At 40.2% G+C, this 15822-nt stretch overlaps 1 protein-coding gene across 2 annotated transcripts in view; it reads right to left on the minus strand.

Moving 5' to 3' along the window:
- LOC141144091 (uncharacterized) overlaps positions 1-15468 on the minus strand; it is a 37075-nt gene extending 21607 nt beyond the window's left edge. The window contains exons 1-3 of one of the 2 annotated variants that reach the window (XM_073629467.1): positions 15366-15468; positions 3207-3367; positions 664-765 (exon numbers count right to left, since the gene is read on the minus strand). In XM_073629467.1, the coding sequence (XP_073485568.1) occupies positions 664-765; positions 3207-3367; positions 15366-15443 (341 nt within the window). In that variant the 5' untranslated portion in view covers positions 15444-15468. Of the gene's footprint in view, positions 1-663; positions 766-3206; positions 3368-5984; positions 6092-15365 lie in introns of those variants that run through there. The other variant, XM_073629468.1, reaches the window with a different exon arrangement.
- Between the last annotated feature and the right edge of the window lie 354 nt (positions 15469-15822).

A 15822-nucleotide genomic window follows, 5' to 3' on the forward strand; every position in this document is an offset into this window, starting at 1 on the left:
GTCAGCAGCTACAAATACTGCAGCTGCTGACTTTTAATTGGATACTTACCTGTCCCAGGGTCCAGCGATGCGGGGGATCGAAGCCCCGCCCGCCTCCCCCTTCGTTCAGCGGCAACGGCATTGCAATTGTAGGTTCCCGGGCTGTGGCTTCACAGCTGGGCACCCACTGCTCATGCGTGAGCGGCGCCGCGCGCCGTGATTGGCCGCTCAGTCATCTGGGACCTGTAATGGGTCCCAGATGATTGACAAGACAGAGGGAGCAGAGCTGAGCCCTTCCTGTGCCAAAGGGAAGTGATGTCACCAGCCCAGGCACTGAAAGAGGCAGACTACAAGGGACTCCCTAGCAACAGGCATTTAGAGTCAAGTTAAAAAAAAAAAAATTCCAAATGTTTTTTTTTATTTTTTTTTTTTAGGCACATTCCTCCTCTTTTTTTTTTTTTAGGGTGGAACACCACTTTAAACCCCTGTTTTTAATGCATACTGTTAAGACAGCAGAATTTGGTTGGTAGCAGACTGTCTGGTGAGTTGAGCTGGTAATTTTCTTGGGTTTTGTTTTGCATGGGGAGGGGGTTTCATATTTCCTGATAGTGGTAAGCGCTCCCCGATGAGGCAGAGACACTTCAGTAATGGGAACCAATACCAGAAGACCCCACAGGTACTTACCAGTCAGTCACAGCATCAATTTTGTTTGCGTCTTCTGGGAGGTTTGACATCAATCCGAACACATCCGTCCGGTTCTCAGAGTCGGGGTAAGTGAACACGGAACTTTAAAAAAAGAAGAACAGAAGGTAATTTGATGAATTTAAAGTGGTTGTAAAGGCTGAAGGTTTTTTTTTTTTATTTTCATGCGCCCCCCCCACCCAAATACTTACCTGAGCCCCAACTCAATCCAGTGATGTGTACAAGAGCAGTCCTGGGACCATCTCTCCTCATTGGCTGAGACATTGGTTCCCACTGCTGTCAATCACAGTCAATGAGGAGAGAGCCGGGGGGGGGGGGGGGGCGGGGCTGAGCCACTGCTCTATCTGTCTTATGGAGCGGCTTGCTATTGGGGGCATTGGTCAAAGAGGAGGAGAAAGGAGCGCTGGTGGGGGGACCCGAGAGGAGAAGGATCGGGGGCTGCTCTTTGCAAAACCAACTGCACCGAACAGGTACGTAAAAAAAAATAAACAAACATGTTATAAAGTTGAACTGTTAATAAATACAGTGGAACCTTGGATAACGAGTAACGCGGTTAACGAGCGTTTTGAAAGACGAGCAAAAATTCTGACTCAGTTTGCGAGTGTTGTCTCGCAAAACAAGCAGAATTCAAGCTAATGGGGTGTGCAGTACCGCATTTGGCCAGAGGTGCGGTGGGGCGCCGGTGACACTCGGAACGGTTTGGAGTCGTTCAGAAATACTGGGAATCACTCGGAGGGTTCCGAGGGTTTCCGAGTTCAGCCGAGCTGTCCCCGAGTATTTCTGAGGCTCTCCGGCGCCCCCCCACCTCTGGCCATGTGTGGTATTGCATGCAATATAAGTCAATGCGGAACAAATTATCTTCGTTTCCATTGACTTCTATGGGGAAACTCGCTTTGATATGCGAGTGCTTTGGATTACAATGCTCATAATCCAAGGTTCCACTGTACCACGTTAAACTTCAGTTTTGTTAATTTAAATAAAACCCCCTCCGAGTCATCCGATCTACAAATCCTTAGGCCCCTTTCACACTGCCATGACTTGAAAGCTGCGCGATTTTGCGGCTGCGATATTGACGCGATTTCAGGGAAATGCCTGTGCAAACTTGAGGTCTATGGACCTCAACTTCACATCAAAGTCCGACCAAAGTAGTGCAGGGACTACTCTGAAGTCAGTGCGACTTGAAGTCGCACAGATATGAACGGTACTCATTGGAAATCGTGGGGGTACGACTCGTCATGCGACTTTGCAGTCCCAAGTCGCAGGACAAGTCGCACAAGTGTGAAAGGGGGCCTTACGTGCTTCTGTTATGGAGGTATCGATTTAGCAATCACATGACCAGTCCCAGTCTGGGAACTAGAGTAGCACAGCTTTTGCTGGCACTTGTAGAATTTTGAACGTTTGAATGAGAAAGTATGAATATCCCTCATCCAGGCATTTGATGTTATCCTCATGGATTAGACCAGTGGTCTTCAAACTTTCTCCTTACATAATAGCATGGTAGGTGACAGGTCCTCTTTATGGAGACATTAGGGGTCTATTATACCCATGATGTCTCACTGCCCTCCAATGCATTGTGCTTGAATAGCTGCATCCTTCAGGTCATTAGTTGCAGGAGGAATCAGGAACGTAATTTCTCCGAGTTCCTCCTGCTCTCACTGTACAAGCAGCTTCCCGTGGTCTACTGTAAATGGGGGGGGGTGCAATTTAAGAGCCCCAAAAAGTGATTGGGAGGCTCTAGAGCTGCCTGGATCCCTTTTTGTTGGAATACACAGCTGCAGCCGTTTTAACCCCTTGTCTACCATGCCGTAGACCATAAACGTACCTCGGTAGACAAGTGGTCAATATATGTGGATACATTCTTTATAAATGAACGTGTTGAATTTGTATCCTCAGGTGCTGTCCTAGAAGGACCCTCTTCCTTTTCCAGTCATTTGCTAGTTTGGGATGGTGGCACTCCTGGGTTTTTTAGCCCACTCTGCTTCTCTCGTCTTTTTCGAAACCTCAGGGAACCTCTGAGAGACAGGGATGTCTCTTACAGCAGAGGCGTAGCTTGAAACTTGTGGGCCCCGATGCAAATGTTGACCTGAGGCCCCCCCACCCCCCTCACGCGCCAAGGTTCTCCTGTTACCATCGGCACGTGCAGACAAGGTGGGGGCAGGCAGGCCACACTCTGAGCTGTCGATAGAAAGTGGTGAGCTTGTATGCAAAAGAAGAAACTCAGAGGACCAGCAGAGAGTGTGCGCTGCCGGGGGAAAGGGCTTGCCCTGTCACCCTGTGTAGGTAAAACCAGAAACTGAGAGGGGCCAGGACAAGCCTGGGAGGGCCCTGACCCCTGCTACACCCTCAAGCCCCACCCAAGTCCCACAGTCCTGGTAGTTTCATTGGAGTTCACCCAAAATTATCGCAAGTCCGTAGAAGGCATATTAAAAATGTAGAGTCCTTTGGGTTCAGGGACTGATATGAATATCTGAAGGTCCTACAGGGTGAGATCACGGAGATAGATATTGTACTATTTCTAATGTTACCTCTTCTCCAAACAGTCTGCTATGGAAGGGGTTTTGGTTTCTTCGTCACACACAGACCAGCTGCTGTACAGTTTGGACTGGGAAGGTGGAACAGGACTGGAAATTCCATTCACCAGCTGGGAAAGGAGCGGATTGTCCATGCTTGGGATCATGCAGCCAACCTGAAAAGAGAAGACAACCAAACATTACACGGAAGTCTACTATGGTTTTAGAACGCAACATAGTAACTACCACACGTGGCAAGTCAAAGAGCAACCAAAGGGCCACTCCATCCAAATACATGTCTACGGGGTTCCGGTGGGTTGGGTCACCTACGGTCTACCTCCATCTCTTGGGAACTCCAGCAAGGGGTATCTCCTTGATAGAGTTCCTGGTTGGTCTCCACCTAACTTGGGTTGTTTCTACTCCCCTTGTTACATTGTCCATAAGATACATTAAAAATACATTGTAAAGAGTTTCCAGACTTTATTTATAATTGGTAAAAGTCGTACGTCCAACGCGTTTCGGAACTCCCTCTTTTTCAAGGATAACAAATACAATCCATAGGAATAATATATTTTTTTTAATTAATAAGTAATAATTAATAAATACTTATTACTTATTAATTAATAAGTCAGCAGCCAGATTTTCATGGATGGCTTGTGTGCGAGTACCAACTTATCCCACCATCCAATCCCGCACTTAACTGCTTTGGACAATTTTGGAAGGTTTACTTCTTCTATAACCACTCCAGAAAGGTTCTACCCCCCCCTTCATAACCAGGGGGTGGAACACGCTGCCATCAGTTTTCACTGGTGCTTACAGAGTGTTTCAACAGTTGTTTTTGTTTTGGGGTATGTATTGTTTTTTTTTTCTTAAATTCATTAAAATGTACCGTTCATTTCAATAGGCTGATAATATCATTAGGATATTAAACATAAAAAAATAATATTAATGATAAATAATTAATAACAAGATAATTACTGTAAAAAAATACTAAAATAAAATTAAAAATTCATGCAATAGTTCAAAAAATGAATGCTATGTGCAATAATTAAAAATAAAAATTCCTGCAATATTTCAAAAAAATTAAAAAATAATATTACGTGCAAAAAAAATTCTAAAAAAGAGTAAGACCCACCAGGAGATGCGCTGGAGAGTGCATTTTAGGGCAGGCTATTCATTTCAATAAGCTGATAATATCATTAGGATTATAATATCTATAATAAAATGACTATTAATGGTAAATAATTAATAATAAATCAATTACTGTAAAAAAAAAATAAAAAATAAAAATTCATGCAATATTAAAAAAAACTAAAAATAATTAATGTTGCATGCAAAAAAAAAAAAAAAAAAAATGTACGGCTCATACATACCAGGAGATGCATCCCAGCATGTGTTTTAGGGCAGACCATTCATAGGTCTGATAATAGGCTGATAATTTCATTAGGATGATAGTAACCATTATAAAATTACTAATAATGATAAATAATTAATAATACAATAAAAAAATTAAAATAAAAGAGAAATGTATGCAATATTTGAAAAAACAATTATGTTGTATGCAAAAAAAAAAAAAAAAAGTGGGACTTATACACAGCAGGAGATGCGTCCAAGTGTGCGTTTTAGACCAGACCAATCATTTCAATATGCTTATAGCTTCATTAGGCTGTTAGTAAACATAATAAAATTACTATTAAGGATTAATAATAAAATAATTTGTGTAAAAAATAATAATAAAAATGCATGCAATATTTTAAAAAATGTATGCTATGTGCAAAAAAATAAAATAAAATAATGTAAGACTTGTACACACCAGGAGATGCATCCCAGCATGAGACTATTAATTTCAATAGGCTGATAATTTAATTAGGATGATAGTAACTATAATAAAATTATATAATTATTAAAAAAATAAAAAAATAAAAAATAATGCAATATTAAAAAAAAAAATATGTACTATTATTTTAAAAAATTTAAAAAATGCAGGGCTAATAGGCTACCCTATGTGCATCAAATGTTAAAAAAAAATGTGATGATTTTTAAATGATGATATGATTAAAACTGTGCTGCATGCACTTCGGTGGGCGTGATTGCGTCTGCATTTGCTACATGCTTGGGGGTACCCTTAAGAATGAATTGCACCCTTTGCGCATCTGCAAAACGCAGACCTTTTTTTTTTTGTGCGTTTTTTTTTTTCTTCTTCTTTCGCTTATGATGATTAGGCGCAGTTAATAGCCATTTACAAGTATTAATATTTTCTGCACAGGACCATAATAAATCACAAGTTTACCGCTGATCCTACAACCCATACAAAAAATAGGAGCGTGCACCCGGGGCGAGCTGCCGGTCCTGTCAGGGGGGGGTTTGCCGATGACCTGTGGACACAACAGTTGTGAGCCGCCTGCCCTGTGATCAGCATATAGAAACTGTTGCTATGCGATTCTGAAGATTGTAAGCGTCTGCCCCGGGTCTCCACCCACTTCCAGCACCGATCTCTTATACACAGAGCCCTGGATGCCAGGCGTAGGGGAGAGAGGGGGGGGAGAGAGAGACCAGTAAGGGGGTCACTGGTTCCCAGTAAGGATGACAATGACACGCACAAGTGGTACTCACTAATGAAAGCCATGCAGGGGCCTGCCCAGCAGCATTCCTGGATTCCCTCTGTAATCAAGGCACCCCCCCTCCTCCTGTTACACAACAAGCCCCCCCCCCTCCTCCTCCCTACAGCTAAAAGCAACCCCCCCCCCCCAATCCCTACTGCTGGAGCTACAGATTGCATTGTGTGCAGCTTACATTGCGGTTGCTCCTCTGCAGCCTGGCTCAGCCATGTCCAGGTCTGATGTCACTGGGAGCTGCAGGCTGGATGGGAGTTGCAGTCTCGCGTTGCGTCCAAAGAGTAAATAATAGAAGGGGGCTGCTGTTCACATAAGCACCCCTAGGTGGCAGGAGGCACAGCTCAGAGAGCTGACTGCAAAGACAGCTGATGAGCTACAACACAGAGCGCGCCTCTCCCAGCAGCCATATGGGCCCCTACTGGGGGGGACACGCTGCCAAATGTTTTCACTGCTTACAGAGGCTTTCAACAGTTGTTTTTGCTCTGTAAAAGTCCACCTCTTCCAAAAAAAAAAAAAAAAAAGAAAAAAAAAAGGAATGCACATATATTTGCAGGAAAAAAATATACAATATATAAATATTATTTATTTATTTATAAATAAATGTATAGATAAAATGTTTTCATGTTTTCTTATTTAATAAATATATCTATATATAGATATATCTATATATAGATATATCTATATATCTATATACTTTTTTTTACATATTTATACCTTTTACATTTTATATATATATATATATATCTATCGATCTATCTATCTATCTATCTATCTATCTATCTATCTATCTATCTATCTATCTATCTATCTATCTATAATATATATCTATATATATATATATATATATAGATATATATATAGATATATATATATATAGATATATATATATATAGATCTATATATATATATATATATAGATCTATAAATATATATATATATATATATATATCTATATATATATATATATATATATATATATATAGATCTATAAATATATATATATATATCTATATATATATATATATATATAGATATATATATATATATAATTATATAAATTATTTACATGTTATATATTCATATACACTATCTCACAAAAGTGAGTACACCCCTCACATTTTTTGTAAACATTTTTTTCTATCTTTTCATGTGACAACACTGAAGAAATGACACTTGTCTACAATGTAAAGTAGTGAGTGTACAGCTTGTATAACAGTGTAAATTTTCTGTCCCCTCAAAATAACTCAACACACAGCCATTAATGTCTAAACCGCTGGCAACAAAAGTGAGTACACCCCTAAGTGAAAATGTCCAAGTTGGGCCCAATTTGCCATTTTCCCTCCCCGGTGTCATGTGACTCGTTAGTGTTACAAGGTCTCAGGTGTGAATGGGGAGCAGGTGTGTTAAATTTGGTGTTATCGCTCTCACTCTCTCATACTGGTCACTGGAAGTTCATCATGGCACCTCATGGCAAAGAACTCTCTGAGGATCTGACAAAAAAGAATAGTTGCTCTACATAAAGATGGCCTAGGCTGTAAGAAGATTGCCAAGACCCTGAAACTGAGCTGCAGCATATTGGCCAAGACCATACAGCGGTATAACAGGACAGGTTCCACTCAGAACAGGCCTCGCCATGGTCGACCAAAGAAGTTGAGGTCACGTGCTCAGCGTCATATCCAGAGGTTGTCTTTGGGAAATAGACGTATGAGTGCTGCCAGCATTGCTGCAGAGGTTGAAGGGGTGGGGGGTCAGCCTGTCAGTGCTCAAACCATACGCCGCACACTGCATCAAATTGGTCAGCCTGTCTGTCATCCCAGAAGGAAGCCTCTTCTAAAGATGATGCACAAGAAAGCCCACAAACAGTTTGCTGAAGACAAGCAGACTAAGGACATGGATTACTGGAACCATGTCCTGTGGTCTGATGAGACCAAGATAAACTTATTTGGTTCAGATGGTGACAAGCGTGTGTGGGGGCAACCAGGTGAGGAGTACAAAGACAAGTGTGTCTTGTCTACAGTCAAGCATGGTGGTGGGAGTGTCATGGTCTGGGGCTGCATGAGTGCTGCCGGCACTGGGGAGCTACAGATCATTGAGGGGACCATGAATGCCAACATGTACTGTGACATACTGAAGCAGAGCATGATCCCCTCCCTTCAGAGACTGGGCCGCAGGGCAGTATTCCAACATGATAACGACCCCAAACACACCTCCAAGAAGACCACTGCCTTGCTAAAGAAGCTGAGGGTAAAGGTGATGGACTGGCCAAGCATGTCTCCAGACCTAAACCCTATTGAGCATCTGTGGGACATCCACATACAGAAGGTGGAGGAGCGCAAGGTCTCTAACATCCACCAGCTCTGTGATGTCATCATGGAGGAGGGGAAGAGGACTCCAGTGGTAACCTGTGAAGCTCTGGTGAACTCCATGCCCAAGAGGGTTAAGGCAGTGCTGGAAAATAATGGAGGCCACACAAAATATTGACACTTTGGGCCCAATTTGGACATTTTCACTTAGGGGTGTACTGACTTTTGTTGCCAGTGGTTTAGACATTAATGGCTGTGTGTTGAGTTATTTTGAGGGGACAGCAAATTTACACTGTTATACAAGCTGTACACTCACTACTTTACATTGTAGACAAGTGTCATTTCTTCAGTGTTGTCACATGAAAAGATAGAAGAAAATATTTACAGTAATGTGAGGGATGTACTCATTTTTGTGAGATACTGTATATGAATATATAACATGTAAATACACACACACACACACGCACATACATTTTATATATATATATAAATCTTAAACATATTTTATTTTATGTGTCTACTTATGCAATTACAATACTTAGATATACAGTATATGTATATAATGTATATTTATATATAACATGTAAATATATAACTAAAGTGTATATATAAAATATAAATGTAAAAAAGAGGAATGTATATACAGTATATATAATGTAAAGGTATAAATATGTAAAAAAAATATTATATTTATATATTACTACAAGTTCATTCGCAGACTGCAAATTTCAAGCATGACTCCTGCCTGCTGTCACAGAGGAGATGGGAGGGTCCTATCTTCACTATATCACTAAATATGGGTGTAACGTAATCCAAAATATGAAGTTAGTCTTTAACCTCTTCAGCCCCGGAAGGAATTACCCCCTTTCTGACCAGGCCATTTTTTGCGATTCGGCACTGCGTCGCTTTAACTGACAACGACGTTGCACCCAAACAAAATTGATGTCCTTTTTTCCCCAAAAATAGAGCTTTCTTTTGGTGGTATTTGATCACCTCTGTGGGTTTTATTTTTTGCGCTATAAACAAAAAAAGTCCAACAATTTTGAAAATAAAAAAAAAAAAAAAATATTTTTTACTTTTTGCTATAAAAAATATCCAAAAATAATAAAAAAAAAAAATTCTTCATCAGTTCAGGCCAATATGTATTCTACATATTTTTGATTAAAAAAAAGTGTATATTGATTGGTTTGCGCAAAAGTTATAGCGTCTATAAACTAGGGGATATATGTATGGAATTTTCATTTACCAGTAATGGCAGTGATAAGCGATTTTTAGTGGGACTGCAACATTGCGGCAGACAGATCAGACACTTTTCAGAGCTAAAAATGCATTGATTATTGTATAAATGTCACTGGCAGGGAAGGGGTTAACACTAGGGGGCGATCAAGGGGTTAAGTGTTCCCTAGGGAGGTGTTTCTAACTGTGGGGGGGAGGGGACTGCCTGGGAGTACAGAAAGATCGCTGTTCCTGATCACTAGGAACAGCAGATCTCTCTCTAATTCCCTGCCAGAACGGGGGATCTGTCTGTTTACATTGACAGATCCCCGTTCTGGCTCTCTGAGGAGTGATCGCGGGTCGCCGACAGACATTGCGACCACGCGCATCTTCTCCGGCGGTGCGTGCGCCCCCCCCCCCCCCCCCCATAGCCCTTAAAGCGGCCACCTGTACAGCTATGGCGATCCGCGCAGGGAAGCCAACCTAATGACGGCGGCTGGTCGACAAGCAAAACTTTTTTTTTTAATGTTTTGGACAGAGTAGAGATGGATTAGACCCCCTGTCAGTTTTTTATTGCTGCCTGTGCTCCTGTTAGGGAGATTCACCCTCTCTGTTTGTTCTGTTTTTCATTATCACTGAAAGTGAAAGAAAATCCCAAATTTTGGGTTGTCCCCAGAACAGTAATAGAAGGGAAATATTCCAATGGGGACACTAGTTCTGGTGACCTGGGGGGGGGGGGGGGATCCCCAATGATGGGATCTCCTCTCACTTCCTGTTTGCCTATGTGACAGGAAGTGAAGAGAAATCGCCCCAATGAGACACAGATGGCGAAAAAAAAAAACTAACTGGGGGTTATAACCCTCCCTTACTCTATCCAAAATGAAAACTTTTTTGCCTATACAGTGGAACCTTGGATTATGAGCATAATCCGTTCCTGGAGAATGCTTGTAATCCAAAGCACTCGCATATCAAAGCGAGTTTCCCCATAGAAGTCAATGGAAACAAAGATAATTCGTTGCACATTGACTTCTATTGTATGCAATACCGCATTTGGCCAAAAGTGGGGGGGGCGCCGGAGAGACTCAGAAATACTCACAGACCGCTCGGAGCCGCTCAGATGGACTCGGAAACAGGTTCAGAAATCTTCGGGAATGGAGTATTTCTGAGTGTTTCCGAGTGCTCTGAGTGTCAACGCCCCCCCCACCCCCCCCCCCAACCTCTGGCCAAATGCGGTATTGCACACAGCAGAGGCTTGAATCCTGCTTGTTTTGTGAAACAACACTCGCAAACCGAGTCAGGATTTAAAAAAAGTAATAGCTCGTATTGCGAAATGCTCGTTAACCGCGTTACTCGCAATCCGAGGTATTACTGTAGTTCTACTTTAACCACTTAAGGACCGAGTCTCTTTCTGAGATTTGGTGTTAAAAACAGGTTTTTTTTATTGCTATAAATTGCTATTTAATTACTTAGAACCCCCAATCTATATATATAGATATATATCTATATATATATATAGATATAGATATAGATATACATAGATATCTATATATAGATCTATATATATATATATAAAAATATATATATTTTTCCCTAACACCCTAGAGAATAAAATGGCGGTCGTTACAATACTTTCTGTCACACCGTATTTGCGCCGCGGTATTTGCGCCGCGCTCTTACAAGCGCACTTTTTTTGGAAAAAATACACTTTTTTTTAACTAAAAAATAAGGCAACAGTAAAGCTAGCCCAACTTTTTTTTATATAGTGAAAGATAATGTTACGCCGAGTAAATTGATACCCAACATGTCACGCTTCAAAATTGCGCCCGCTCGTGGAATGGCGACAAACTTTTACCCTTAAAAATCCCCATAGGCGACGTTTATAAAATTCTACAGCTTGCATGTTTTGAGTTACAGAGGAGGTCTAGAGCTAGAATGATTGATCTCGCTCTAACGATCACGGCGATACCTCACATGTGTGGTTTGAACACCGTTTTCATATGCGGGCGCTACTCACGTATGCGTTTGCTTCTGCACGTGAGCTCGTCGGGACGGGGCGCGTTTAGAAAAAAAAAATGTTTTTCTTATTTATTTCACCTTTTATTTTTACACTGTTCTTTTTTTAAAACAAATTGTGTTACTTTTCTTCCTATTACAAGGAATGTAAACATCCCTTGTAATAGAAAAAAAACATGACAGGTCCTCTTAAATATGAGATGTGGGGTCAAAAAGTCCTCAGATCTCATATTTACACTAAAATGCAATTAAAAAAAAAAAGATTAAATGTCATTTAAAAAAAAAAAATGTCCCTTTAAGAGCTATGGGAGAAAGTGACGTTTTGACGTTGCCCTGCAATGATATGGAGACGGGTGGGGGGGCCATCTTCCCCTCACTCGTCTCCATGCCTAACAGGGAGAAGAACCCAATGAGCAAGTATGTGTCACCGGCGCAAACAATTAAATAAAATATTAATATAAATTTAAGTTGCTGCAATCAAAAAAACACCACTAGGTGAAAAAATAGGAAAATGTATGTGTTGAATGCACTACTTTACTTTAGATACACCACTCTGTTAAATTTCATACCTACACAAACATCATGCCCCCCAGAATCCTTTATTACATACAATAGTGCCCCAATTACCCACCCTGCTAGGTGTATTCTACATAAATTTCAACTTAAATAAATACAAAAATTGATATATGACATTTGTGACCAAACTGTCCCAATTCCTGTGCAAAGTGCAATAATTTCCGAGGTTTCTATAAATCCTTCCTTTGCAACATATACTATCCGTGACTCTTCGTGACACCTTCAACACTTTCGTGACAGGACCACCACCACCACTCACCAGATGCCGGTAAACACTGCGCCTGTGGTTCATTTAACGATGACGGGCGGACCGTAAGCGTTACTAAACCCAGGACTCTGCATTCACTATATCTGGTCTCCCCAGGACCCTGCATTCACTATATCTGGTCTCCCCAGGAGCCTGCATTCACTATATCTGGTCTCCCCAGGAGCCTGCATCCACTATATCTGGTCTCCCCAGGACCCTGCATTCACTATATCTGGTCTCCCCAAGACCCTGCATTCACTATATCTGGTCTCCCCAGGAGCCTGCATCCACTATATCTGGTCTCCCCAGGAGCCTGCATCCACTATATCTGGTCTCCCCAGGACCCTGCATTCACTATATCTGGTCTCCCCAGGAGCCTGCATCCACTATATCTGGTCTCCCCAGGAGCCTGCATTCACTATATCTGGTCTCCCCAGGAGCCTGCATTCACTATATCTGGTCTCCCCAGGAGCCTGCATCCACTATATCTGGTCTCCCCAGGAGCCTGCATTCACTATATCTGGTCTCCCCAGGAGGCTGCATTCACTATATCTGGTCTCCCCAGGAGGCTGCATTCACTATATCTGGTCTCCCCAGGAGCCTGCATCCACTATATCTGGTCTCCCCAGGACCCTGCATTCACTATATCTGGTCTCCCCAGGAGGCTGCATTCACTATATCTGGTCTCCCCAGGAGGCTGCATTCACTATATCTGGTCTCCCCAGGAGGCTGCATTCACTGTATCTGGTCTTTAACAACATGGGATTTTCCCCATCTAATGATAAATGATATAAGCCAGCTGCAGCCAACAAAAATATGAAGTTTATCATAAAATCCAATCACTGTGCGAATATCCACCGAAAACGGAACCTTTACCTTCCCCATCAAGTCCCACGCAGTTATAAACATTTGTATCACTTGCCCCTCCCTTTTAGATTGTAAGCTCTTGGGAGCAGGACTCTCCTGCCCCCCCTTTGTCTTGCATTGTATTGTAAATGTAGTGTCTCTCTCTTTGGCCTCATGCAGACGGGCGGCAGCCTTTGTAAAGCGATCGGCAGTTGGCAGGCGGCTGGAAGGCGATATGTCACCTCCTCACTTCCTGAACCACTCCAGGAATGAGAAATAAATATAGAAATAATATAAAAAAATATGTTATCTCAAAAGATGAGTAGGGAAAAACCAGAGCAAAAAAAAGATCCATAATTTATATCTGCTTTGGGGGGGGGGGGGGAAGGTGAAACAAAAAAATGCAATTACACAGCAATGATACAATAATTATTTAAAATAAGAAGAAGAAGGAGAAGAAGAAGAATATTAAATATTAAAGAATATTAAATGTTGTTATTATTATTATTATAAATAATAATAAAAATAAAAATTCGTGCAAAAATTTTAGGGACAAAATTTAGTGCCTAAAACCGCCTTGTGGTGCCATTCATCATAAATGGCACTCCAAACATCGAAACATAGGCAAGGCAAGACAAAACATGCGCTAGGTGCAGCAAAATGTGCTGTAAACAAAAAAAAAAACAAAATGTGTGAAGCTAAAAAAAAAAAAAGTGTACAAGCTTGCCGCAAAGCACTGGGTCTGAAGCATGTGTATACATAGCCCTGTACGGCTGCCTGGTCAGCTTAGGGGGAGCGCTTCAGATGTTGATAAAAATGCAGCTCAACTGTCTGGTTTTACCGCCCCCTCAAACGCCATTGTAAATCAAGCCAAACCGAGATAACAAAACACACTGCAAATGCAACACAAACGTGATGCAAACGCATGACGGAAGCATGTAAACATGCATGTACTGAATGCAGGGATTGTGGTGTAAATGAGCTCTAAGTAATAAGCTATGGCCACGTCACCTACGAGTGGTGGGGGGTGGGGTAACTCCACCTTACGGACCCTGCAACTCCGGATCACAGTTTGCTTCTCCTGCCTGAGTCGTTATCAATCTCCTGAAGTAAAAACGTCCAGATACTGCAACCATCCCATACATTCACAGATTATCATGCCTGATTATAATGTATCAATTATACTAATATACAGAATATATATATATATATATATATATATATATATATATATATATATATATATATATATGTATAGTATATCACAGATTGTCATGTCTGATTACAATGTATCAATTATACTAATATACAGAATATATATATATATATGGACTTTTATGAATTAATTATAAAGTGCAAAATTTTTTTATACTGTAAATTATATGTAATGTATATAGTTTAAAAATGCATGGTAAAATTGTAATGCGTATAGTATAATAATACATTAAGATACATTATAATATTAGAATGTGTAGTATATCACAGATTGTCATGCCTGCCTAAAATGTATCAATTGTGTATATTTACTAACAATATATATATAATTAGTATATTTGTATACTTTAAGAATTGATTCATTTTAAGCACACATGACAATCTGGGATGTACTACGGTACACATTGTTTATTTTAATATATTATTATTATTATTATACTATGCACATTATATATATATATATTTAGTATATTCCTAAAATTGATACATTTTAAACACAAATTACAAGCTATGATATACTATACATATATTATACTGTATGTAAGTATTTTTGTATAAACTGATACATTGTATTCAGGAATGACATACTGTGATATACTACATAGTCTATTATTATCATATCTATCTATCTATCTATCTATCTATCTATCTATCTATCTATCTATCTATCTATCTATCTATCTATCTATCTATCTATCTATCTATCTATCTATATCTATAGATATATAGATATATCTATAGATATAGATATATCTATAGATATATCTATATATAGTTATTTATTTATTTTTTACATTACATAATATCTATAAACAAAGTGATGCGCTTTATAATTAAATCATATAAAAGTCCATACACATATATATATTTGGACTATTATACGATTTATTATAAAGTGCAAAATTTGTTTATACTGTAGATAATATCGAGAGAGAGAGAGACTTTTATATGATTTCATTATAAAGCACAGCACTTTGTTTATAGATAATATATAATGTATATACTTGAAAAATATATTATAAAATTATAATGTGTAGTAAATCACGGATTATTATGCCTGCCTAAGCTGTAGAAGTGATACAGATGTACTATTATAATCTATAATGTATATACTGTATAGGAATATGGGGGAAGTCAGATTTACCTGCTGATGGTGAGAGACTCGCTCTATCAGACTCGTCATGTCCAGCCCCGATCCTTCCTCCTCATGTGTGTGGAACATTATGAACTGTGTCACCAGAAGTGTGTTTTGGAGAACAATAGCGTCCCGTGGTGAAGGGTGTCCTGAAAACACTCGGTCACCAGGCACGGCCAACCACACCGCAAAACTTCAGTTGCAACGTAAACAAAAGAAAAACAGAAACAAACTGACTCCTCAACTGATGTCAGCGTACCTGAGATAAGATCTGCACTGTCTATAGAGCCTGACCAACCATCGCCAGGTATGAGCCAGCCGTATACGAGGAGATTTTAGAGCGAACGTTCCTACAAAAATTGTACAAAAATCCTCAGGACATTCCATAACCGGGCGAACGTCGCTCAAAATTCCACTTGCATCGAACGTTCGATTTTGGAGTGAAAATTTCACTGTTTGAAGTTTG

Source organism: Aquarana catesbeiana, linkage group LG05 (assembly GCF_042186555.1).
Source record: "Aquarana catesbeiana isolate 2022-GZ linkage group LG05, ASM4218655v1, whole genome shotgun sequence".
In the NCBI taxonomy this organism is placed as follows: domain Eukaryota; kingdom Metazoa; phylum Chordata; class Amphibia; order Anura; family Ranidae; genus Aquarana; species Aquarana catesbeiana.